Here is a 26,155-nt window from a genome sequence, read left to right as displayed (position 1 = left end):
GTTGAAGAACAAGCAGGTGGGAACACATCACTTTTGGCACATCCCCGAGTTCTAGAAAAAGTGAAAGCAGCCTTGCCTTGGCATCTAGTGGAATCACTGGGCTGGGGTAGTCTGGCAGAGGCCCAGTTCATAGGGAGAAAGCAGAAGGCTGGGACCGGGGCTGACAGTGCTAAACGGTAGAAAAGGGGAAGCCGAGTCTCACCTTCGTCCTGTAAGTTAGGGATGTGGCTTATTACCCAGGCTTAAGGACTTCTTGTGACCACGTCCCAGAAAACGTTATTATATAAAATAAGTAGATTTACCAACAAAGATCACAGGCCTACTCTATCCCAAACCCATAAGAGAACCACCTGCTAGAGATGCTCAGTAGTAGTGATAGGGACCAGGCTTTCTTCCTGCAGCTTTCAAAAGCTGAGAGCCAATATTCTTTCCCACCTGCCCCTAAGTGGGCAGCATCCAGTGGTAGAGGCTGCCGCTGGTTGAGAGAGGAGGGGAGAGGGAAAGGCCCTTTCAGGAATGCAGTCCCTGGAGGCGTCTCCCTCCCTGCTTGTAGGATTCCAAAGGTCTGAGATAAACCCCAGGATAGAGTCCAGCAAAGACGCTTTGGGCTATATTCTTCTGGGAGAGAGCAATTCCAAGAGAGGGATTTTATTTTTAAAACCCTCATCCCTGCTGCGGGAGGGGGGTGGTGGCAGGCACTGGGAGAACCTGTGTTTGCAACAGGAAGGAGGCATTCTACTAGATGTGTATATCCTTTTACACTTTCTGCTCTTACATATTCTCTTCTCTATTGTATCCTCAAGAACTGTTCCTGAAAAACTCTCAGGGCATGAGTTAAGATCACAATGATTCCTAACATCAGCTCTGCTTCTACTATATTTTTCCTCCCAAGGCTTTCCACTGGGTAGAATTTTAAATTTGAACAATGGTTCAAAGGCTGAGAGACAAACTGCTCATTACTGGAAAGACTGCCAGGAATCCTGGGAAGCAGACTCGCTCCCCACCGGAGCTCTGCACCTAAGAGTAATGGCTGCTTTCATAGTCACAGGAGGCTTGGATCAGTGTTTCTTTTCATTCTCATCTTCTTTCAGTAACTGCTGGGATAAAAGCAAGCCTAGGAGAATAAAAAATTCACAAACAGGACAAGAATAAAATATTTAGGGCAAGAGATCAGAAGTTCTTTGGTTATTCAGTGAACTGAACTAACTCTACTCAAAAAAAAAAGTATGAGGAAATAAATGTCCATCAAACTCCATGTCACAGTGGGTATTAGCCTTTCGACCCCATCTCACAGGCTCTAAGCTGTCATGCCTAGCAAGTTGAAGTAAGAGACTCAGACTAATCCAGTGATAAAATGGAGCAGTTTTGTCATTATTAATTCTGTTCCCAATATTTATTACATCTTTATTCTGAGAAGCATTCTACCAAAGTGGTTAAATGGCCCATTCTCTCCCACTTCTCATCCCAAAATCCAGTCAGTGATCAACAGTAGGAACGGAAGGGTTATTATTACTCCATTAGGTGCCTTAGAGAAAATCCAGTCACTTCAGAGGGGCAGTTCAAGCTTTCCATCATTACTTCCTTTCCCCAGGTACAATCAATGGCTTCTGAGAGGGAAGATAGGTTTAGAGCGACATGGTTGAGAAGCATTGCACTAAAACTTATTAGCTTTATTCACTATTAATGTGATCTTCTTGGAATACTTGTCAGAAAGTACTTTAAATATCTAGTTTTCACACGGCAGTCAAAAAAATTTTTTTTTCCAAACCAGAGCTAAGGTTAATTTTCTCAAGAGAACAGCTCCCTCCCAGAGTGGTCAAGAAGAGGTTAGGTACTAAAACTATTGTTCATTTGTAGTCACACTGAATCTGATTCAGTTCATGTGATAACCCCACGTTGGCACTGGGAAAGCTCTTTTCCAGGACCTATCAATTAACACAGCTTAAAAGACATTCTATGCCCAAGCAGTTCGGGCTAAAAATAACTCTGTGGGCTATTTCTTTTCCTTTACTCATCCACAGAAAGCATTTGTATGTCAACAAGATCTGTGCTCCTTGAGTGAGTGTTTTTACTCCCGCCTACTCCTCCTTGAAAACAGGGTTGTTTGATACAATCAGGAAAGTCACAGGGTTGGTGTGAGACATACAGAACAGCAACACTATGCTGATGGAACCAAGTTTCGTGACTGCCAAGTATCCAGAGAAAAACAGAAGGATAAAAGAACCCACTATTCACAGATAGGATAATTTAAAAATATATTCTCCCTTCCCCCTCCTTTCTCACAAATATAGGCAATTCTTGGAACATAATATATCTATTTATACACAGAATTCACTTCTACATTAACAATCAGTAACAACTGAGTGCTGACACGTATGAGGTACTTTTCTAAGAACGTTAGGGGCAGTAACATTCATTTTCACAAACCTGTGAAGAAGGTACAATTATCTCAGTTTCACATTTGAAAAAACGGAGGCACAGAGAGATGAAGTAACTTGTCCAGGGTCCCTTGGCTAATAACTGGCAGAGCAAAGATACAAAACCAGGAAGTCTGGCTCCAGAGCCCACACTCTAACCATTACACTATGCTGCTTCTGCAACAATTCCGCAACAAAAATGATCTTTTCTGATTTCCTACAAAGCTGTATTTCCCGATCAAATACATCCATTTACATTTTTTAAATTAAGCAGATACATGGTCCCATGGTTCATCTTAATGTGAAAACAAGGATCAACAGGAACATTAGTCTCATCCAAAACATATGAACCCTCTTAAAACACACAGAATGTTACCCCTTTCAAATGTAAAAACACACTGAGATAGCTGTTCAAGCATAATGATTACTTTCTAGCAACAGGAAATGTTAGCAAAATTAAGGCCCTGGACACCTGCTTCAGTTTAAGGAGTCAGCACTCAATGGATCTCTCGTGGCTATAACGGAACTTAAGTAGCTAATATCCGAAAGACAATTTTAACAAGACTGATTAGAGACTGTTTAATTCTATGAATATATCATTATGGTGATGGAGCATAAAGTAGAAAGTTCCTTTCACTTAATGAATCACTAACACATTTGCAAAAATATCAAAGCATTGGCCTACTCAGCTATGACAGAAGTTCCTATAATCGGGACTTTGGAAGGCCAAAGCCCCATTCACCTGCTCCTTTCCCTCCAAGTCTCTAACCTTTACTTAAAGCTTTGTGTAATCTTCCCTCAATTTCTCCCATCGCTCAAACACCACATTTATTGATAAGCTGTTATAGACCAATGCCATTTTTTAAAGAACTAGCAAGCATATTTTAAGATACCATTTTCTAATTGATTTGCTTCAGAAATAGATTACTGTATACCTCTCAAATATTAAACATTTTGCCTTAGACAAAAGCTCTCTTACATGCAGTAATTCTAAAATCAACAGATCACTTGGCTGTCATCACCTAAATGTTTACCATGACCCAAACACTGATGTCACCATTTGGGTGACAAAAGCAAATCAGGAAGTTTTGCTAAATAAGTCAAACTCGCCCAGCCCTCCTTGGCCTCCTTCCTTAGCTAGTTTGACACAAGCAATTTCCTTTCACTGATGCATTTACTTTCTACAGATGTAACAATAAAAGGGGAAAAAAACCACTGAAAATTCCATCCTGATATCCACTGGAATGCAGAGGTGGACCTAACCAGCTGGGCGAGTCAGTCTCAGCTTCCCTCATACGTTTTTTTTTTTTCCAGTAACAAAGCTGAAAAATGACCCATGTTATATAGTTTAACAGGAGACTATAAAAAAGTTTTAGTGAAAACCATTTTTGTGGATGGGAAGGGCTTCAAAACTTGGTGCTTAAGTTACTTAACATTAGACACCATCAGATTGGGCTGTAGAAAATCACACTGGCCTAAAATGACTTTAGAAAAAGACAGTTGTAGTGGCAGGTTTCAAGAAACTGGCAGGCCACTGATATTAGTATCTAATAGCAGTCCTCTGATCTGGGGGAGAAACCTTAAATGTGTCTCTCTTGATACTGACTCAAGTCAGCAAACAATGTCCCCAGTCTGTGCATGACTGATAGTAAAAACCACACCTCCAATTTTCCAGCCCAGACCATAGTTCTCCTCCCATTTCCCTCCCAGTACAGACAGGTGATCACAGAAAGACAGAGGCAGTGCAGTTGCTTCAAAATATTTAATACGTGTTAGACACGTAAAGTTACATTTTTATACAAAAATCAATACAACGAAGGAGAAAATACTGTACAAAAACCTTGTCAGCTCCCCCAACCTTTATACAACAAAGACTGGAGTCACCATATCTACCAAAACCATAAGGTCTTTCCACTTACGGCGTCTGTCTGTAAACTTTGTTTCATTAAACACTTTTTAAAAGCACTGTGTAGTAGTTCTGATCTAGAGCTTTTAAAAATATATCTTTTCTCTATAAACTCCGTTATTTCCAAGCTCGAAGTCTTCCGTGAAGTTCATCAAGCTTTTCTCCCCGTGGGGAAGCCACTGGCCGCTAGTATCCCCCTTTCCCAGAATAATCACAGGCTATAGACGTTTCTTCAGTGAGAGAGGAAGATGGGGAGGGAGAGAAATAATACAAGTCTCTACTCCAGACTAAATCCCTCCAGGTTTAGGAAATCCTGGGAGGAAACGCCACTCCTGGCCCGGGTGAGGCTCCAGCTTTCATGTAAGGGGTGTGTGTAAAGTCCCTTCCTCCCCCGAGAACGGATGGGGAACTCCCCGGGCCGGCCTTTTGAGCCGCTTCCTTCTCGGCGCTGCCGGCGGAGGAAAGTCCCTGTCTGCCCCCAGCCTCCTAAGCCCCGGGGAAGGGGTGATGTCTTCCAGAAGGACAAAACGGTCTCAATTCAACAAGACAGACTGACAGACACAGACACAACAGTTAACGATCGTCCTCTTCCGATAAGCCTCACGCCCCCCAGGCTCCGCAGGAGACCCGAGAGGCCGGCAGGGCGGGCGGCCGAGGCCAAAGGCAGTGCGTCCGCTCGGCCCGGCAGCGCCCCGGCTCCCCACGCGCCCGGCGCCTCCGCTCCCTGCGGCGTCCTCGAGCCCGGAGAGGCCCAGCGCTCGCGTCGGAGTCGCCCGCTGCTCAAGCTCCTTCCCGCAGGGGCCCGGGGCTCAGAAGGCCACGATGGCCGTGCTCCAGGGGTTGATGTCTCTCAGCACCGGCTGATCGCAGCAGATCTGCCCGGGCTCGGCGGCTTCCGGGCCGCTCTCCTCGGCCTCGGCTTCCTCCCGGCCGCCCGCGGGGCTTTTCCGTAAGAGTCCCGAGAAGCTGGACCCGAAGATGCTAATGAGGTTGGCCACGTTCCCGGTCTCCATCTCCTCCTCATCGGCCGCCGCCCCGCCCGCCGGCTCCTCGGGGTGCCGCCGGGGCTTCTTCAGCGGGCTCGAGCCAGGTGCCGGGCAGTCCGCGGGGCCGTCCCCCGCCGCCGCGCCGCGCTTCCTGGGGCAGCCGGGGGGAGGCACGGGGCGCTCGTCCTTGGCCGGCCGCGGCGCACAGCTCAGCGCCCCCGGCCCGGCCTCGCCTCCTGGGGGGCAGGCACAAGGGCGGTGCGCCGCGCGGGGCCCCTCGGGGCAGACGTCCGCGCCTCCGGCGGGGTCCCCGGCGCCCCCGGCCGCCGCCGCGCGCGGAACCTCCGCGCGGCGCCAAGCCGCTTCCGCCGTCGCCGCCGCCTCTCCGCCCTGGAGAGTGTCCCCGGCGCCCGGCGCCGCAGGCTCCGCGTCAACCGCCCGCCGCGCGTCCGGGCCGGCGGGGCGCTCCGGCGGCGTCTCGGGCTCCGGCCAGGCGGCGCGGGCGGCCGGCGGGGGCGGCTCCCCCCAGCCCGCGGGTGGCCCGGCCGCCGGCTCCCCGGGCTGCGGCGGCGGCACCGGGGAGCCCGCCAGGTAGAGGCCGGGGCACGGGTCGCTCAGGTAGACCTGGCGGGCGCTGCGCAGCACCAGCGAGACCAGCAGGTTCTTGTGCAGCTTGATGCCGCCGCGCTGGCCCCGCGAGTTGTAGATCTTGCCCAGCGAGATGCTGACGATGCGGTGAGCCTCCAGCTTGAACTCCATCCTGCCTGCCTGCCGCACCGGGCTGACGCGGGGGCGAGGGCCGAGCGCCGGCCGCGTTCGGAAACTGGGAAGGGACGAGCGACGTCCACAAGTCCGCCCGGGGTGGCCCGTCGCAACTGAAGATTCTAAAGGGAAACGACTCCGCTGACGCGCTCACGGACCCCCCGCGCCCCAGTGACAACAGACAACCGGCCAGTTTTGGATCCGGCCGCTAACTGAGGGCAGCCGCGCCGCCCGACGCCTTATATACGCGGCCCGCCCGCCAATCGCGAAGGGCCGCCAACCGTTCCGGGCCGGTCGTCGCGCCCTCGTGCGCCGCGCGCGGCCAATCGGAGGCCGAGGAGGGGCGCCGGGCAGTTCGAACGTTAGTCCCGCGGAGCAGGCTCTTAAAGGGGGCGCCGATGTGCGGTGGCGGGGGACAGGTGGGTCGGGTCTGTGCTCACGGGGCGGGCGGTGGGGAGGGGGCGTAGCCACAGTGTTTTTTGTCGTTAAAGATTTCGGCTTGCCCGAACCAAAGCGAAGTAAATCATTCGAACTTTCATCTGAGTGTGGTAGTGGACTTTGCTCCTCAATAAAGTCCGCATCTTTCCCTGATCAGCCCCGCTGTCCTCCCCCGCCACAATTTCCAAAGCTGCACACATCTGCAAGTTGCCGGTCAATCCTGGCAGAAATGGAGATGATGGCAAAATGCCGCAGAGGAGACCCCTGGATAACAAATTGTATTACTACAAGATAGTTAGCAGATATTAGTTTTGGATGAGTCCCTTGCCCCCTAGAGTCACACGCTCTTAGCATCTGTCAATTCTAACCCCGGAGAAAGAAAAACGGGGTTCTAAAAGTGCCTGTGTTTGCCTGCTTATCAAGGAATTGTGTCTAGGTACAAAGTTATTGGTTCTTCACGAAAGCCAACATGTATCACTTTGTTCTCTAGATTCTGGAACAAACACACATGTCGCATGTTACAATGAAAGGTGGTACAGGTTCTCCACAATGATTTTTTCTTTTCCCACACGAGGACTGACTAGTCCACTCTTGGAAAAGTCTAGCCAAGTTCTAAAAATACAAATACAGAAGTCCTGTGTTCCCATGATGATGTCATAATCTTATTTTGTGTCAAGGTAAAAATATAGGGGAAGAGTGTTCCGGAATTTTCTGGTCCGTCAATGACTTAGTCTACCTACTATCCTTAGTACACAGCATTGTGGCAGAATCACCACAGGATTGTCCAGGGTCCTGGAGTGGGTTCCTGGAGAGTCCATTCAAGTTAGTTGCACCTAAGCTCCACCACAGACCTGCCTGATGACTCTGGATAAATAACCTCAGGACACGTTAGTTTCTCCAACTCTAAAAGGGATCACACACACATCTGTTCTGTTGTGCAGAAGATAAGTGACAACTCTCAGCCACAATCTGAATCGTAAAAGTAAGTATAGCCTTCTTGGAGTCCATGTGAAACAATCGGCCTGATCCTGCACGAGGGTTGGGCCACATAGTGTATTTAGTTAGGAGAAATACCAGTGAAGGGTGGGCTTGGTTATGGCCAATTCACAATCAGGAGGCCTGCAAGGGATGTGCTGGCTCAGTCACATTACCTATGCCCACAACTTATTGATGGTAACTGAGACACCATTCCATGAGACCCAGAATTCCTTCCCTCTAGGGATTTTCAGCTAGCATAAAGAAGGAGATAAAATTATAACGAATAATTACAAAAGCAAGGTGTATATTTTGAGTTATAACATGACAAATTTTTTCTTCTATTTTCTCTTTCTTTGAGAGTTACTAGTCACTTTAAAACACTAATTAAGAGCACAGGCTCTGAAGACAAGCATCCTGGGCTGGAATCTCAACTCCACTTTTTACTTGCTGTGTGACCTTTGAAAGTTATTTCACCTCTCTGTGCCTAGGTCTTTTTCATTTTAAAATAGAGATAATAATAGTGCCTACCTCTTAGAGTGTTTGTGAAAATAAAACAAGGTAACACATGCAAAGGTCTTAGAACAGCCCGGCATAATAATAATAAGCTATCAATGTATGTTAGTTATTAGGACACATTACCCTGCACATGACCTGGGGGTGGGAGAAGAGGCTGGGGAGGGAAGGAACACAGATGGGAGAAACAAGTTGTATGTGAGGAGGGTGTTGAAAAACCACAATGTAGGATCCACAAGTTCAAAGCAGCAGGAGAAACAGAGTCCAGTGTAGGGGATATCGCAAGTGGCAGGTGTGGCAGGCACCTGTAGTAACTGGAAAAGGCTGGAAACAGAGGCTGGGGCAACATGATAGTGGGTCGTGTGTGAGGAGATGGGGCCACAGGGAGCTACTAAAGGTTGTTGAGTGAGGGAGCCACAGAATGGATTCTAGAACGGTTGGTACACTTAATTTCACTTAATTATAAAGAGGATCATTTAATTATAAAGCTCTTGTGAGAGTTTAGGCAAAGGGTCATGAAGGCCTGAACTAGTGGAGGTAGCAAGAATGAAAACACCGAGACACAAAAGGGACTTTAGTGATGACCTGGGATGCCCCGCCCCCCAAACAGGTCCTGATAGAGCAGGCCTTTGGTGAAGGCTTCCTGACCCCCCAGCCTGGGTGTTTCCAGTCCTCCGCCGTATGCAGCACCCTCCTTCGTCATTGCCCTCACCACTTTCTCCTGTCATGCCAGGGCCCCTCCCAGCCTGTGCTCTCATCAAAGGCAGGAGCCCGTCACAGATTTGTACCCAGGAGACGGCAAAAATATTTAACAACAGTGCCACACAGGCACTAACCATCAGAACTGAGTCCTGGAGGCCCTGACGGTGCCAGGAATTATGGGGGCTCCTGCAGGAGGGGCTGGATGACAAGGAAGGGGGCCACTCAAAGGGCCTGGGGCAGAGGTTCTGCCAACGGGCATGGAAGCATTTCAATATTTTAACAACTGGAGTGGCCATACCCAATGCGTACCGAGTGATTGTGCGCTTGGATCCATGAATCCCTAATAGTGATACTGTCTACCCAGCACTGTGCTAGTCGCTTTACAGGCATTATCTATCATCCTTGTAAAGCTCGGAAAGTAGGTGTCATTATCTCCATTTACAGATGAAGAGACTAGGACTCTGAAAAGTTAGGTAATTTTCCAAAGTCTTATAGCTGTAGGTAGAGAGGATGGGCTTCAACTCCAAGCCTATTTAACTCTAAAGCTTGAGGGGGCGGCTCTGGGGCTAGATTACCCTGTTCCACCCCTTACTTGCTATGTGACCTTTGGACAGTTATTTCATGTCTAGGTGAAATGAGAATATCATGTCCTACTTTTGTAACGTGGGCAAGTTATTTAACTTTTCTGTGCCTCAGTCACCTATTGTGCAAAATGAGACTAATAAAAGTACCTACAGTGCTTAACACAGTCCCTAGCACCATACAAGCACTAACTAAGACTTACTAAGTCTAGTTATCGCTATTGTTGTGATTATACCGGTGCCTAGCTCCGTACCAAGCACATAGCAGGAACACGGTTAGTACTCGTTGATTTTGAATGCTTTTTCTACTATACCACATAATAGGTGCTCCATAAATGTCTGCTGACTCGAAATTGAGCACAATCACTGTTGTTGTCAGGATTTCCTCTAGTTCTGAGACAACGAAACGGAAACGTGAGAATTCATCTCTGGAGTGCCTGGGCTCTTATGATCAGCAAGTTCACCTCCTCCTACCAAAGAAAAATGGGAAGACATAGAACATATTCCTCTAAGTTGTAAAAAGCAGGGAACTGAGTTAGAATTTGCCTTCAACAGTCTTTGAGATATTTCTGAGTTAAAGAAAAATTGGTAGGGGCCAGCCAGTGGCACAGTGGTTAAGTTCGCACACTCTGCTTTAGCAGCCCGGGATTCACCAGTTTGGATCCCAGGAGTGGACCTATGCACTGCTTGGCACGCCATGCTGTGGCAGGTGTCCCACATATAAAGTAGAGGAAGATGGGCATGGATGTTAGCTCAGGGCCAGTCTTCCTCAGCAAAAAGAGGAGGATTGGTAACAGATGTTAGCTCAGGGCTAATCTTCAAAAAAAAAAAAAGGAAAAAAATTGGTAGCATGGTGAGAAGCATTAGGGGTATCAGAAGAACAGAGGAAGGAATTGCTGTGGAAGAAGTGGCCAGAGCATGTCCGTCAGTCTGTTCTGTCCTTCTAGCCCCGTCTTCTCCGTTGGACAGGAGCTGAGTGCTGGCCGCAGCTGTTCCCACTCAGGCACTCTCTGGGCTCTGGCCTCTCTGCCCACTGCTGTTGACTCTGTATCTTATTTTCATGACTAATTGAAGGCTGTCTTATTATCAGATGAGTATAGCACTTGTATTGCCTTAAATTGAGTCTGGTCTCTATAAAAACAAAGCAAACCCACATGAATTATGCCACAACAGCTCTGTGAGAAGGGTGAAGCAAAAATAAGTTTTCTGCACTGTGCCTACCTTTCAATGTTAGAACATTTGGAATTTGTTTTTGGTCCAAGTTGCTTCTGTGAGTGAATACTCGTTTGAATGGCATCTTGAATTCTTTAGGGGAAAAGCTCTATAAAATACACTATTAGCACTTTATGCAAACAATACTCCTCTTGCGCTTCTGAAAACTGACGAACGTGCTTTTCAATTCAACTTTTTCTCCTCACTATTCTGTTGTATTTTACATCTTTTTTTCTCTTGGCTGCTTGACTACTATGGAATTTCTTTATCTTCAAATAACATTTGACTAGGGGTGGACACCGAAGCCTGCCTGCATTTTTTCCTCCTCCTTATTTCCTTTTCTAAACCATTACAGCCCCACCCTTCTTCTTGTCCTAAATTTTGCATCTTGGTTCAGAGAACTTTAAGTTGTTTTTATGATCGTCTTTGTCATGCTTGCCTCCTTTAGTACTCCTAAGGAAAACAAATTCCTCAATAAGTAGTCCATTCAAACTCATTAAAGTGAGCCTAGTACCCTCTCAAGCCACAGAATGAGCAAACACCACCATAGAAAACCCTAGACCTGCACTATTCGATATGGTAGCCACTAAGCCGATGTGGCTAGTGCAACTGAGGAACTGAATTTTTAATTTTATTTATCTCAAATCTAAAAACCGAAACAGGATAAAATCCTATTCCTGAAACCCAATTTTTTTGTCATTTTTTTTTGAGATTTTTTTTATTTTTTTATTTTTACTTTTTCTCCCCAAAGCCGCCCGGTACATAGTTGTATATTCTTAGTTGTGGGTCCTTCTAGTTGTGGCATGTGGGACGCTGCCTCAGCGTGGTTTGATGAGCAGTGCCATATCCGCGCCCAGGATTCAAACCAACGAAACACTGGGCCGCCTGCAGCGGAGCGCGCGAACTTAAGCACTCGGCCACAGGGCCAGCCCCCGTTTGTGTCATTTTTTAAGTTTGAAAATTTGGTGTCCTAATTGATGCTGTAATTATAAAATACACAGCAGATTTCAAAGACATAGCATCAAAAAGAGAACATAAAATAATATTTTTAGAATGGTTACATGTTGAAGTGATACAATTTTGAATATATCGGGTTAAATAAGAGATGTTATTAAAATTAATTTAACCAGTTTCTTTTTACATATGTGGCTAAATTATATTTCTATTGGACCACACTGCCCTAGGAATAATAAATGATAGGGAGGTGTGGACATATGAATATGTATGAGCATATTGTGAGCAATTAACAAACATCCTTGGTTGGAGAAGAGGGAAAGGAGAGGAAAGATAAAGTGAAAAGGAAGTAAAACATAAAACAGCTGTACCGTTGAGGAGAAAATCAAAGAAAAATGTAAAAAACAGAGCTAATTGGCCAGAAGAAAGTTCTTTCTGGAACTGGGAAGTAGCCACAAAGGTAGAAAAGCACAACTCTACTTATCTGAATATGATGACACAGAAATTATGGCTTTATTATGTCTAAATTCAAAATACAAACGTGCAAACAAATTTCGGAGAAAGAGTACTCGCTTGGATAGCCTCAATCTCGTGCGTTGTTAGGGCACATTTATTCTTTACAATTCTGATGTCCTCCTGGAAGCTGCAGGACCATTTGTTTTCAATGTGCCATTTTCCCGCACAAAAACCTTCAGTGGTTCCCCGTGACCTCTACAGCAAAAATCCAACCTCTGGCCTGGTCTCCAGATACAGTGTCAAACACACACAGCTGGAATAGTGAACAGAGCCTGGCTGCTCACCAGCTGTGAGTGGGCAGATTTGCAGGTGGTCCTTATCTTGTAAAATTGGGGAGTTGGACTAAATCAGTGGTCCTCGGACCACAGCTGCACAATGGAATCACCTGGGGAGCCTTTAAATACTGAGACAGCCAGGCCTCACCCCCAGATGACTTAAGTCAGAATCTCTGGGGTGAGACCCAGGCTTTGGAATTTTTTAAAGTTCCGTTGGTGCTTTCAATGTGCAGCCACATTTGAGAACCAGTGGACTAGTGGATTGTTTTAGAATCACTTCAGGTCTAGATTCTATGATTTTATGAATCTAGGCAAACCTTTCCAACATTTCTACTACCCTGAGTAGCATAAATGCCCCCTCTTCCCCCAGATAGACAGTTCTAATCAAAGGTATATCTCTTGTCTCCTACTTCCTCAACTTTCCTTTCCTACCCAAATTCTGCACCACCACTTCCTCCAAGAAGCCTTCCGTGCCCAGTGATGTTTACGTTATGTTCACTGGGGCACACACACTCTCTTTCATAACCTAACAGTCATTTCTTACTTAAAACCACAATACCGTTTATCTTGTGATAACCCTTATATTTCCGTTTCGTATTTTATTTACTGACATATTATTTCACTTTTATGTGGACATACTTCTCATTTCCCAGTAATGTTATAAAGTGCCAGGAGATGCTACATTACACTTTTACATCCTGCCTCCTCTATACTCAGAACCCTGAATATTGCTACCTACATATCAAGGGATCAGGAACTATTTGATAAACTAATTAGTGGGTTCCCAAAATTTGAGTCTAAAATATTCAAACACAGCCCACCAGAGGGTAAAAAGAGCGTCCTCGACATAAATAATTCTAGTGGTATATTAACCAAACTATCACCCCAAATACATTTTTTCTTACCCTACTCATAATTATTCATGACCCTAAGCTCTACCGTTTCCCCATAAGAAGATATTTTTCACATAAAATAAGCTGATTTTTGATAGACCGTTTGCTTTTTCTGCCATGCAGTTTACAAATATGTGATTCTATTACTGAGAAAGTAATTGCAGGGCCAGCCCCATGGCCGAGTGGTTAAGTTCACACGCTCCGCTTCTGCAGCCCAGGGTTTCACCGGTTCAGATGCTGGGCACGGACCTAGCACCACTCATCAAGACATGCTGAGGCGGCGGCCCACACAGCACAACCAGAAGGACCTACCACTAGAATATACAACTATGTACTGGGGGGCTTTGGGGAGAAGAAGGAAAAAAAAAGGAAGAAGATTGGCAACAGATGTTAGCTCAGGTGCCAATCTTTAAAAAAAAAGAACGTAATTGCTTGCCTACTCTTTTCTGATTAAACATTTACTACAGGTTAGGGAATGTACTGGAAATCCTACTGGGTATTAGCACCTCATTTAGGAGCAACCTCTATATCTTTCAGCTGATGAGAAAGTCTGGCCTCTTCTCCCCACTCCCATTCTAATTCCTGTAGCTAATAGAACACATTTTAATCATCAGTCAAGTCCATTTTAGATCAACATAGCTGATCTAAATTCCAACATGAATGCTCATTTAGTTCAAAAACCCCAAAGCACTAAGCCGTCTCATGCTCATTTTGACTAAGCAAATTCTGAGTAAGTATTTATACAGACACATCCTCCAGTGTAAAAGGAAGTTTCAGATCTGCTGTCTAACCAGGAGCTAGTGTGTGGAATAGCAAATTTATGGTTGTAAGGCAGTCTGAGCTCTTTGCAGGAAGAACGATTGTGAAATAGGCAGCACTCTCATAGTCTTCTCTGCATCATTGTCACTTGGAAAGTTCTCTGAGTCCAACTCCTCTCTTAATAAAAGATAATTCCTTTTGGCATTCCCTGAAAATGCCAAAAGACCATTGTGGGGGAAAAAAGTGCCCTTTAAAAGTCAAGTAGGATTAGACATCCTTCCATATGAGAATTGGTCAAGGAAGAAAAACTAGTTATGAAATGTTTTGTGGCATTGCCCTTTTAAGAAGCCTAAGATTTTGGTTCCCAGTCTTTCCCCTCCTTTCCCTCTCTGGGCTGTTGGGCTGACGTAATGCTTAGGAAGTTTCAGAGTCACATGGGGGCCCCTGAGGTCAGAGTCTTGAGAAGCCTTTTCTCAGTCTGAGTCTTTCCGTTTGATTTTGAATGTGTCCACGCTGTGATGGAGTGAGTGCGTGTCACCACGGATATTCCGATCAGCGTGCCTGCGTGGAATTGTTTTTGGGTGTGTCACTGGCTGTTGGGTGGAGAGGGGATCTGCTTAGACAGTTTGGCCACAGTGGTTTGAATAAAATGCTATGGTTGGAAGGGATGGCAGAGCCCCTGATGTCTCTTTTCTGTTATGACAGGGATTTTTGTTTGTTTGGGTTTGGGGGGGGGGCTGTTTGTTTTGAGGCTTATAAATGATTTTTAAACTACTTTGATTGGTTCTTGGGCCAATATTATGTTTGTTTATGTGTTTCCTATTGGGTAGAGGAATTAGGTTTGTTTTGTTAAAACATTAGTTTGTGTGCCTGTGCTGGGGGAGGAAAAGGAGCCATTTAGCCCCACCCCCGCTCACAGATGGGAGAGTAAAATAGAATGAAGGTTATGGCTTTGCTCTTTTTTTTCCTCCATGAGCTCTAACTAGACTGGAAGGGTCTGACAAACAATTAACAATCCTCCCCACTCAGCTGCTGTTTCCCAAAATAGCATCCCCTTGGCTGCCAGTGTAGATGGGGGCCTTCAGGGGAGGAAGACACAAAGGTGCCCTCTTTATGAAGCCCGCATCCTCTGTGAGCTCTTGAAGGCAGAGGGGGAAACCCAGGGGATTAAATTAGCAGGCAGCCCAGGCTCCACCTGGAAGGGAAATAGATAATAGGCTTTAAAGACAGGAAACAGCTTGTGCTCCAAAATAATACTTTTCAGAAGCAACACATGATGGATGCTGGGAAGGTTTTCTTTCCCCCCAGTTCATAATTTCAAAGCGAATCGCCCTTTAAGATGCAGCTCGGTGAATGAGTCAGGTCTCCTGGTATTCCTGCAATGCTGCTCCTCCTCGCCCCCGTGTTTGGAAGGACTGTTCCAGCCAGCCCTTTTCTAAACCTGACTCCCAGTTACAGAAATTGCTCAACACCGGGTCTGGAGAGACCTGATTAGGGCTGGTGTTGCTTTTTTTTTTCTTTTTTCTTCCTTCTCTGCCTTGTCCTTTCTTTCCTGTTTCCCTTTCTCCCTTTCTGCTCTCTCAGACTGCCGTTTCTACCTCTTCCTCTTCCTTTTCTCTCAAAGACCGCCTCTCACACTCCCACATGTCAGTTTGCTCTGCCAGCCCAGGCTCTCTGGGGTCCTGGAATGTCACCTGTCATGAGTGGGGCACTGGATGGGAAGAGAAAACACAGGATGCACTAAACAAAGAAAACAGACCAGCAACACACCTTCGAGAAGGTCGGGAACCTGAAGATAAAGGAGGAAGGTGGAGAAATGGAAGGACCAAATATGCCCCCAAAGGATTAAAAGATTGTGCATATCAAATTGGATTCTGGATTTTGTTTTTTTAAATTTCCTTGAAAATATACCCAAAGGAAATTAAAGCAGCTATCAAAAACAGAAACCCATTCCATGAATTAACTCACAATCAACCTCAGCTGCTAGAAACTACGGGCTTGGTTACTTTTGCATTGTGCATATGCTCCCACTCTAACAGTGATGTTCTAGTTCACGGTCTGGTCATATGACCATGCCCCCTAGACTGGGACTTCCCTGCAGGCATCGGGCGGGTCTCCTGTGTGTATCATCAGTGTCAAGCACAGCACTTGGTCCAAAGGAGACGATCAAATGTTGGAAGGATTCTTAAAGTGTTGGGGTGAGTGGATGGATGGATGGATGGATGGATGGATGGATGGATGGATGAATGGATGGGAGAATAGACAGTAGAGGAAGACACTTGGAATACTCATAAATTATCTCTTTTTCTCCTGATATTCTAGAAAAAAGAATGTATTGACAAACTTTCTTCTGAAAGATAGGCAAAATAAAAAAGTGATATGATTAATTTTGATTTCCAACAACACTTGCTCTTCATATATCCTCTTCAGCCCGTAGTGCTATACTTGGCACACACAAAGTTATGCTCGGCACACATTTGTTGAATTAATGATTTAGGGAGGAATTAAACAGCTATTCTCCCTTAAGGGAAAGGTTTCCAGGAAAGAGAATGGAGGAGCAGTATATAGTGATACAAATAGAAAGCATTTTATGAAATTATCTTTCCCAGCCTTGACTTTGTGAGATATCTTAAGAAGAAAAAACTTTACAAAGAGAAGGGATATTTTGGAGACCATGGAAGGGCTTTCAAAGTAAAGAGAGAGGAATGGGAGTATGTATGTGGTGTGATATTTCCAAAGGATGCTCTTTCAAAGGCATTCGCGGCCGACTCTAATGTTAGACGTTTGGATCCAGAGATGCCTACATTCTTTTCGCTTTGGCAAGGACTCTGCATAATAGAGGGATATTAATTAGGAAGCAAGGTGAGTGCCAGAACAGTAGGCGAAATAGAATACCCACAGCCCAGAGAGCACAGCTTCTACTCTGACCCAAATTGGGGTGGCGGAAAGGATGTGTGAGTTAACAAAGGACTGAGATGATGCTAAGCAAATATGTGATTATGCAGGTATGTAACCAATATTTAATATAACGACACAATAGCTCAATCTGAGATTTGTCACTCAGCTACCTTTAGGTCATTTATTTATCCAATTCCTCCCCGACTCCCCAAACCCCACAAAAAACAGCAAAAAGCATAGGAGAGCTGAGATTTACACAGGCCAGGAGCTTTACCAAATTCTGAACACAGAATATGCCTGGGAGGTATTAGAAAGGGCAGTTAATTGGTTGGCTCCTGAATGTGTTAATCCTGAGCAAAGCTGTGTTACTACCTCATTAGCACATTAATTCTACTGACTATTCTCTGTAGTTCTGTATCACTTAATATCTTGGGCATTTATGGAAGGGGTTTTACAAAATCAAGTTGTGTTGACTAGAATTGCAAACTAAGACTTTTGACTCAAAAGCCCTTGTTCAGGAACATTTTAGATTAAGAAAAGATATGGTTGTAAATATGTGCCTGAAATAATGAGCCTGACTCTTTCGTCTCTGCTCAGAAAACCTGCGGTTGGTCTCAGCATCTTCATGGTTCCTCGCCTCTCCTGTAAGCACACAGTGAGAGGTGAGCAGGGTTCCCACTCTGCCAGCTGTGCTGGAAATGGTTTCTGGGACCAGTGAAGGATTCGAAGACTCCTATCTCCACACACCCATAACCACTCTCCCAAAGGAGAAGCGGGGTAGGGGGTGGGGGTGGCTTACTTAAGATACCACCTTTACTCCAAAGTCTTCTGCCAGTCCCTCAAGTTGGAGCTCAGTGCTGCATGTATTTTTCATGCACCTTATTTTTTGCATGTATTTTCTACAATTCCCTGCATGCATCTCTTTCTTTCTACTAAATTATAAAATGGTTTGAAGTAGGGAGCTTTTCTCAGCCTCTATCTCTCCAGTAGAATCCAGCCTACTGTCTTGTGTCTAATAGGTACTCCATAAGTATTTGTTGCTTTGAATTTTTGAGAGATAGCAGGAGGTAATAGAACATTGGATGAGTAATCAGATTCTCAAGTTTGGGTTCTGCTGCTAGGCAGTGGGGTGACCCTGTGTAAGCCATGGCACTTCATGGGCCTTAGGATCCTAATCCGTGAAATGATGAAGTTCTAAGGTCCCTTCCAGTTCCAAAACACTAGAAAAAGAGAATGAAAAAGACCTTGAGCAGCTCAACTTTATTTGCCAAATTAGTGGCAGTGGAGGAATATTTAAAGGAAAAAGGAAGTGAGACGTTTCCTAAATGTTTCCGGTACTTATTAAAATCCCTGCAGTTCAGGTTCTAAACCAAGAAAATATGAGGACAGAAAAAGCCATCACAACATTCTGGTTAATGACTTAAAAGAATAAATTGGATTTCACCCGTGAAGATTCACTGATCATCTTCTATGTGCCAGGCACCATACTGGACCCTGGGAAGCAGAATGAGTATGACCCCATCTTGCAGTGCCTTCATGCAGCTCACCCCCTAGTAGGGGAGATAGATGAGAACATAATAGAAATTCATCATTATCAGCTCTACAATAGGACAATGTGCAAGGACAAGGATGGGATCAAAGAGAGCAAACGTCACTGTTCTGTGATGCCAGGCATGGAGACGAGAGGAGAGCGGGGGCCCAAGACTCACAGTGTCAGAGAAAGATGCTTCAGCTACTTTTTCTTTTACTAGTTGTAGAGGAGGATAATACATAGAAAGATGGGAGTGGGTAGGCGGAACTCCAGCCACCATCCAACTGTTAATGAAGTAGCATCTGCCCCCAAAGCATGCGAGGGCACCACATTTGTCTGTGTTGTTCACTGAGGTATCTCTAGCACCTAGGACAGTAGCTGGCACATAGTCATGCTCAAAAAATAGTTGTTGAATGAATGAATAAAAACAATACATTAAAACATATCCTCTGTTCACCTTAGCCCTATCTTTTTGACCAGTTCAGAATGCTACACAGTGGCATCACAGAAGCCAAGGAAGAAGATTTCAACAAAAAGGTATATCCAGTGATGATAATTCATGTCACATATTGCAGAAAAGACAAGGGAAATTAGATTGAGAAGTAGATTGAGCAGTTGGGAGTTTCCCGGTGACTTCCCCAGAAAGAGTAGAGCTGGAATGGTAGTGACATACATAAGTCCTTCTGCAGGGTGTTGAAGAGTGGTAGGGAAGTGAGGCATGGAGACAGCTAGCAGATAGCTTTGTTTTTAAGAACTGTCGCTGTGAAGATGAAGACAGGTCTTAAGCAGAGAGAGAAATCCAGGAACTTGAGAGGGTTTCTGACAGTCGAGAGAGATTCGTTAAAGGACAAGGAGTCTTCATCCAGGGCAGGTCCACTGGGTATAGGAGGAAAGGGAACCCACTAACGCTGAGTTCCCATTGTATTTAATTCTCTCAACAACTCTTGTGAAGGTGTGGGACTTATAGGTGAGGAAACTGGGGTTTGAGATGTTTTTTAGACTTGCTTAAGATATGCTACAACAAGGATAAACCTTGAGGACATTGTGCTCAGTGAAACAGGCCAGTCACAAAGACAAATGCCATATGATTCTACTTACATGAGATACCTAAAGTGGTCAAACTCGTAGGGACAGAAGTAGAATGGTGGTTGCCAGGGGCTGGGGAGAGGTGGGGATGGGGTGCTGTTGCTTAATGGATGTAGAGTTTCAGTTTTACAAGATGAAAAGAGTTTCAGAGATTGGTTGCATGACAATATGAATGTACTTAACACTACTGAACTATACGTGTAAAAATGGTTAAGAGGGTGAATTTTATGTTATGTGTATTTTACCACAATTTAAAAAATGAACTTGCTTAACATCACACAGCTAGTAAATGGGGAAGATAGAATTCAAATTCTCACCTGGTTGGCTGTGAAATCTCTGCTCTTTTCTATAAACAGCTACACCAGTCTATGAAGTTGAAACTACAGTAGGGAGAGGGGATAATTGGCAGAGAAAAGTTTTGGGCGAGTCAGTAAGGCAAGGGATCTAGAGCCGAAGGTGGGGGACCAGCCCGGAACAAAAGTAAACTACCTCTGTGAGACTGAAGGTAAGAAAGGAAAGGTGGGGGTGGGAGTAGGTCCATTCTGCTGGGGAGCTGAGGAACTTCTGAGAACCTTCACTTTCTTTGTGAAGTTGGAGGCAAATGGGGAGGGATCGAGCAGGGAGCCTGAGGGAGTAAAGGAAATTTGGGATAGCTGTTGTGGACAAAACTGGCCAGAGTTACATTTATAAATATATGCCAAGCAGAGTTGAGATTCTGGCCATCATGCTTAACCAAATATGTGGATAAATATGTGGATAAATTCCAGGAGGAACCGCCCCTAAGGAAATATGCAGTTAACTGAAGTTTACTCATTAGATTGACCAGTTCAGTCACAATCAAAAGCATTAATCACATCCCCGAGGTGACTAGGAGCCCCCCAAAACGGGAGGTTTACTTGTAGACTCAAGGTGCAGCTGTGAGCAACTCGAAAACAGCTGCTACAAGGAAACCAGCTTGAGCCCAACAATCAGAAGAGCTGAAGTGTAATGAGTCTTAAGTGGGAGCCCTCCTGCCTGTGCAAAAAGAGGCTTAAAGTTCAAACATCTTGAGCTGCTCGCCACCAAATGATGAGAATTCTCAGTCACATAGGTAGTGACGCTCATCTTAGGAGGGGGCATCTTCAAATTACAAAAGATGGCAGCAAGATCTAGGCACCAAATACTTTGTATTTTTTTCTTCTATAGGGTTTAAAACCAGTGATTTTAACCGGTGGAATTTCCCCCAGTACTTCCCAAACAAATTACTTTTAATGTTACAACATGAGACTACCAAATTCTAAGAATACAGCCTTTTCAGATTATTCCACTATTAATAGGTCCCCTTAAGTATCTTAATTTGCAACCTACTGATTACAAAGTAAGTGGGATTCATTTTTTTAAAAAGAGTTTTGGGATAGCTACAACAGGCACAGACCACTTTAACAAGCTACAACTGCGAGTCGATTCTATTATTTGACCAATCTCTACATGGAACTAGTTTCATATAAGTAGTTAAGCCAGATAATTACAAATATGGCAACAAAAATGAGTTGCTGCATTGCCCTTCAATTTAAAAGAATATTTTATTTTGAAATAGTTACAGATTCACAGGAAAGTGCAAAGATAGAACAGAGAGTTTCCATGTACCCCTCACCAAGTTTCCTCCATAGCTACATCTTACATAATTATGGTAGCGAAACCGAGAAATGATAGTGATACAATATGTATATATAGTTTGACGTCACTTTTTTCACATGTGTGGATTCGTTTGACTACCACTGCAGTCAAGATACAGGACTACTCCGTCACAACAAAGACCTCTCCCACGCTAGCCCTTATAGTCACATCCACCCCTCTTCCCTTGACCGTCCCTAAACCTGGCAACCTCCAATCTGCTTCCCATCTCTATAATTTTCTCATTTTGAGAATGTTATAGAATGGAATTAAATAGTATGTGACCTCTTGAGATTGTTTTTTTTTTTTTTCCCTCAGCCTGCTGTCCTTGAGATTCATCCAAATTGTTGCAATGTATAGGTAGCTCATCTCTTTTTATTGCTGAGTAGTATTCCACAGCAGGGATGTACCACTGTTTAACCATTCATCTTCGGAGGGACATTTTGGTTGTTTCCAGTTTTGGGCTCTTACAAATAAAGCTGCTATGAACAATTGTGTACAGATTTTTATGTGGACAGAAGTTTTCATATCTCTGAGGTAAATTCGCAGGGGTGTAATTGCTGGGTAAGTATATATTTAGTTTAAGAAATGGCCAAGGTATTTTTCAGAGTTCCTGTACCATTCTGTGTTCTCACCAACAATGGATGAGTGATCCAATCTCTCCACACCCTCGCCAGCCTTTGATGTTGTCACTACTTTTTATTTTAGCCGTTCTTATGGATGTAGTGATATTTCATTGTGGTCTTAATTTGCATGGCCCCAATCACTAGTAATGTTGAACATATTTATGTAAAGACATGAAAATTTGTCATTGGTTTCATAGTTTCTTTTGGCAAATCATTTTACTCTCTCCAAACCTCAGTTTTCTCATTTGTAAAATGAGAAAATTTCGCTATAAGATCCCTAAAATTTAACTAAATGACCCTCCAGGTCTAAAATTCTATGTACCACTAGATCTCCCTGGTGAGTTTGTTAGCGAGGTGAGGAGATTTTAATTTTCCCTTGTGCATCAGCTATTCCCGTCTGCCAAGAATTGACAAGGAATGAATCTTATCCATGGGCTTCACTGACATTTCCATGAAATGTGTGACAACTCCCTTTGTGCTTCATTGGCCCTAGGCCTTATTCAACATTTAAGTCACATCATCAAAGGCTGAGAAAAAATATTCAGACTTTCACAAATTTATGAGACTTTATTAATTTTCTGATTCATCATAAAGTCCTTTTTATTCCTTTGTTCCCAAGATTTACTATAGAACATAGTTTTAAGTAGATGATAGCTTACAATTTTCATCAAGCATCAATTGAGTGCCTACTGTATGCAGATAGAGTGGTGTACTGGAAAGAGCACAAGCTGTATATGGAGAAGGACTTGGGTTTGAATCACGCCTCTGCCATTTATTAGCTGTGACCTTGTCGAGAAACAAAACTTACCTGAACTTCAGTGAAATAGAGATAATACTTGCTGCTAAAGTTGTTGTGAGGAAGAAAGAAAATGTATGTAACATGCCCAGTTCATAGTAAGCACTGAAGAAATGGTAGCTATGCTTATGTGGGACCCAGGGGGGTGGTCCCTGGAGGAAACCTGGAGGAAGAGACAGCCTGTGCCACGCCCTGCGCAATGTGCTTTCACACACACACTTAACTCATTTAATTACTACATTACCGCTGGGAGGCAGGTAGTTACAAACCTGTTTTTATAAAACTGAGGCTGAGAATTTAAACAACTGAAGACCACCCTGATACCAAGTGAAGGACATGGAATTCAAACTGTGTCCTTAGGGGCTTACAGTCTAATCAGAGAGATAAGCCATGCAGAAACAGATAAATACCAACACAGAGTAGCAAGTGTCAGTTGAGTGGCAGAGCCAAAAAGTATTTAGCAGTTTAGAGAGGGAGTTAATTCTGAGGACTGGCCATTTGGGGAAGGCAAAAGGCAACTAGAGGGTTAGAACTTACTTGTGTTGCTGGACATCTCTGAGTTCCTAGACGTCACCAATGCCACTGTCTGTTGGTCCTGGAAGCCCAGCCCGGCTGCTGTGGGGAGGGAGGCAGCCCTCGGCCCGTCCCATTCTTCCCAGCTCTCCCTCCTCCCTTTCGTCGATGGAATATTTATATGCAGGCCCTCCCATCTCACTCTAAAGTTTTATCCAACCTATGTTTTTCAGCATTACCGCAAAAGGTCACTGTCAGAGTTGTATTTCTTCTATTCACATAAAGCCCAGGGTCCATTTTATACAAATACATTCAGATTACCGTCCCTAAAATCATTTTCTACGAAGTGAGCTCGATTTGCTTATAAGCATATGTCTGGGCCATTTTTACACTTGCTAATTTTCAAATGGTCAGTGGGCTCTGCTGCCTATAGTCTGACTCATAGCAGGTATTACAGAAACTCATTCAGTCAATATGCGTATGTATTGAGCGCCTACTATGTGCCAGGCACTGGAGTCTCAGTCCTCATGGAACATACATTCTATGAATGACTGATTAATGAATGAAGGCCGTAAGAATTTAATTTGAATATCAACATTCATGGCAAATTATTAGTAAGAAATTGGAATAAATAAATTCTGTGGCTTTAATGAAATATGGTGTATCCCATGCCACACAGAGAAACTACGAATTCTTTGCGGCCGGGGACAATCCTTGAAAATTTCATCTCTGAGCCTATAAACACATCATCTTATAGACTGATATCATGTTTATGAAGCTGAGCAAGTTTACAAATGTTTGAAATTTGATCTCAATTTTAGTTGCAAAAGCCTAAATTGGGTTAGAGCAGCTTGCCTTTGTCTCCAGCCCTCCTTGGTCCTCAGGGATCAAGGAGTAACACAATTAAGTCATTAAAAGTAGAGTGGGGGCAGCCTCTGTGGGTTATGTCTGGTTTGGCAACTTCCTTTTGTGTGTAATGCACAGACTATGTATTTGTAGCTGTTTTGTGAGTAATATGCAGAGTACAGGCCTTTAGATCTTTTAAATTACCTCAAGGCATTGTATTTCAGCATCTGATGAAACTCCAAATGTTTCACTTTTTGTTATTCCAGCCCTTCAAACTTCCCCGGAATTGTCACCTTTTAGAGTTTGTGTCTTCTCATTGTCTTCCCAGAATTCTCAATTTATGCTGCCGTCGTGTTGCTGAGAAGAAAATAGAGCTTTTACTCAGTTCAGGTAACAGAATCGCCTTAGAATCCACACTGATACCTCAAAAAGGAAAAGAAAACAAAGGCTGTTGTAGCGTAGGGTTGCAGACTCATTTCTCCTGGTTTCACTTCCTTTTCCTTTCCGGTGGCTTCCCACTTCGTTCTGTAGCCTCTTGTTCTCTGAATTTATTTTCCATTTGAGAAGTCGTTTTCTCAGATGATGTTTTTCTCCTCGGTTGTTCCCACTCTCTGGCCCTGGTTTTGCTTCTTGAGAGGTCTGGCTGCTGCCTGGCACTTGCCTCAGACCCAGTCTCAGCTTGCCAGGGCTCCAGGCCAACCCAGCCTTCCAGCCGCCACTTAGCCACTGAGCTCCAACTGTCCAGCTCCAACTAACTCCCAACCTTCTGGTCCCAAACATTCTTTCACACCCAAACCCCGCCAAATAAGGGACAAATGCAGAAGCTCCTGCTGGGTTTAGCTAACACCGAATAGGAGGAAGGCAAGGACGGAAAAACATGCAGGATCAGTTCTCCTTAGAACAAGCAGCTTCACATACCTGTTCATTGATAAGGATCGATGAAATTTGTATTTCAAATTTGTATTTCATTAAGTAAACAGTCAAATGACGATAGAAAGGAAAATTCAGATTGTATAACAGCTCTACTGGTCTTAAGAATAAGAAGGCGTATATTAGTTATCAAATATTTGAGCCCCCAAGATGGCTGAGAACTCATTTCTTAGCACCTCTTCTCACAGCCTTCAAGAAAAATGGTGCCTTGTATAAGAACCTCTGAATTCTGTCCTTGTCCCTAATATGTGTGGGGGGAGGAAGAGTGTGGTTAGGATGTTTGGGATCCCTCACCTCACAGATAAGGCAAAGACAAGATAAAGTATTAAATAAAGAATGTTAATGCTGCCGAAACCTTTGGAGAATTCAGACAAGTCCTTGGAGCATTCATTCTGGGCCCCTGGAATGTCATATGATCCTGAGTGGGATATTTCCCCTCTATGACTTCAGTTGTAAGGTGACACTGTTCTTTTGCACCGGTATATGAGGACTAGCTAATTAAAATACTGTACTGGTTCATTCAGGAAGTATTTACTGAGTTCCTACTACATACAAGGCATTGTGTAAACAGACTGTGTAATATGACATAAAAATTTAAAAATAGATCACCGTAAATAAACTCTGATAGGATTATGTAAAACCTTTCAGATAATTTTAGCTGTTTGGATATATAAATAGGGCTTCTAGTTTTACTGTTTTGAATGAATTGATCTGGTTTTTTCCACCATCACCCCTCCCTTCCAAATTAAGTCATTCATCTTAGTCAACAGCAAATTCCCATCTATTCTCTAGTGGGATGAGCAGAGCTGCCACATGAGGTTGTTCTCTGCACAAGGATACCCCACTGAGGGGGCAAACGGGATAGAAATTCACTCTATGTTCTGCTGCCTAAGTGATGTGACCCAGCTGGGTCAGTGTCCACCTAGAGGAGGGAAAAATTTCCTAATTTGCACAAATGTCCCATGGTCTAGCTGTGGCCCTGCTCGTGTCCTCAGTTGGTTCACGAGCCAGAAATAAAATAAATGGGCAGAGCTTAGTGTTGTAATCAAATAAGATGTACAAGATACCCTTAATGGTGTATATGATTTTTATCTTGCTACATGTAAGTCACTCCTTTAAGTGGCTGGATTTGGTGTTCCTCTTACTCAGTCAAGCCAGCTGTGGGGAAGCAAGAAGGAAATCTTCTGGAGAAGGAGGCCACAGTGTAAGCCTCAGTGAGTCCCCCTGGAGCCACAGTTTGGGCTTCTTCCTCAGCAGGGGTTCCCCACAGTCTGAGTGTTTCCAGAAATTTTAAGGCCGGGGGTCTGAACTCATATTGAACCTACCGAAAGACGTCAGCATCAGCCCTCTTGTGTGACCTTCTTATGAGAATCAAAGACAGCAG

The 26,155-nt window shown here is 44.4% G+C and overlaps 1 protein-coding gene and 1 long non-coding RNA gene across 2 annotated transcripts; one reads left to right on the top strand and one right to left on the bottom strand.

Moving 5' to 3' along the window:
* Positions 1–4,164: 4,164 nt before the first annotated feature.
* Positions 4,165–6,601, bottom strand: IER5 (immediate early response 5). Its single transcript, XM_070591751.1, has one exon. The coding sequence runs from the start codon at positions 6,066–6,068 to the stop codon at positions 5,133–5,135; it is 936 nt and encodes a 311-aa protein (XP_070447852.1). The 5' UTR covers positions 6,069–6,601; the 3' UTR covers positions 4,165–5,132.
* Positions 6,602–7,360: 759 nt separating this feature from the next.
* On the top strand, positions 7,361–24,231 carry LOC139079001 (uncharacterized). Its single transcript, XR_011532257.1, has 3 exons — positions 7,361–7,491; positions 18,784–18,858; positions 24,108–24,231. It is a non-coding gene; the product is annotated as an uncharacterized lncRNA (long non-coding RNA).
* The last annotated feature ends 1,924 nt before the right edge of the window (positions 24,232–26,155 follow it).

Source organism: Equus przewalskii, chromosome 23, assembly GCF_037783145.1.
Source record: "Equus przewalskii isolate Varuska chromosome 23, EquPr2, whole genome shotgun sequence".
Classification (NCBI taxonomy): domain Eukaryota; kingdom Metazoa; phylum Chordata; class Mammalia; order Perissodactyla; family Equidae; genus Equus; species Equus przewalskii.
The sequence above is the reverse complement of the archived record's forward strand: the minus strand, read 5'-3'. Positions and strand labels throughout refer to the sequence as shown.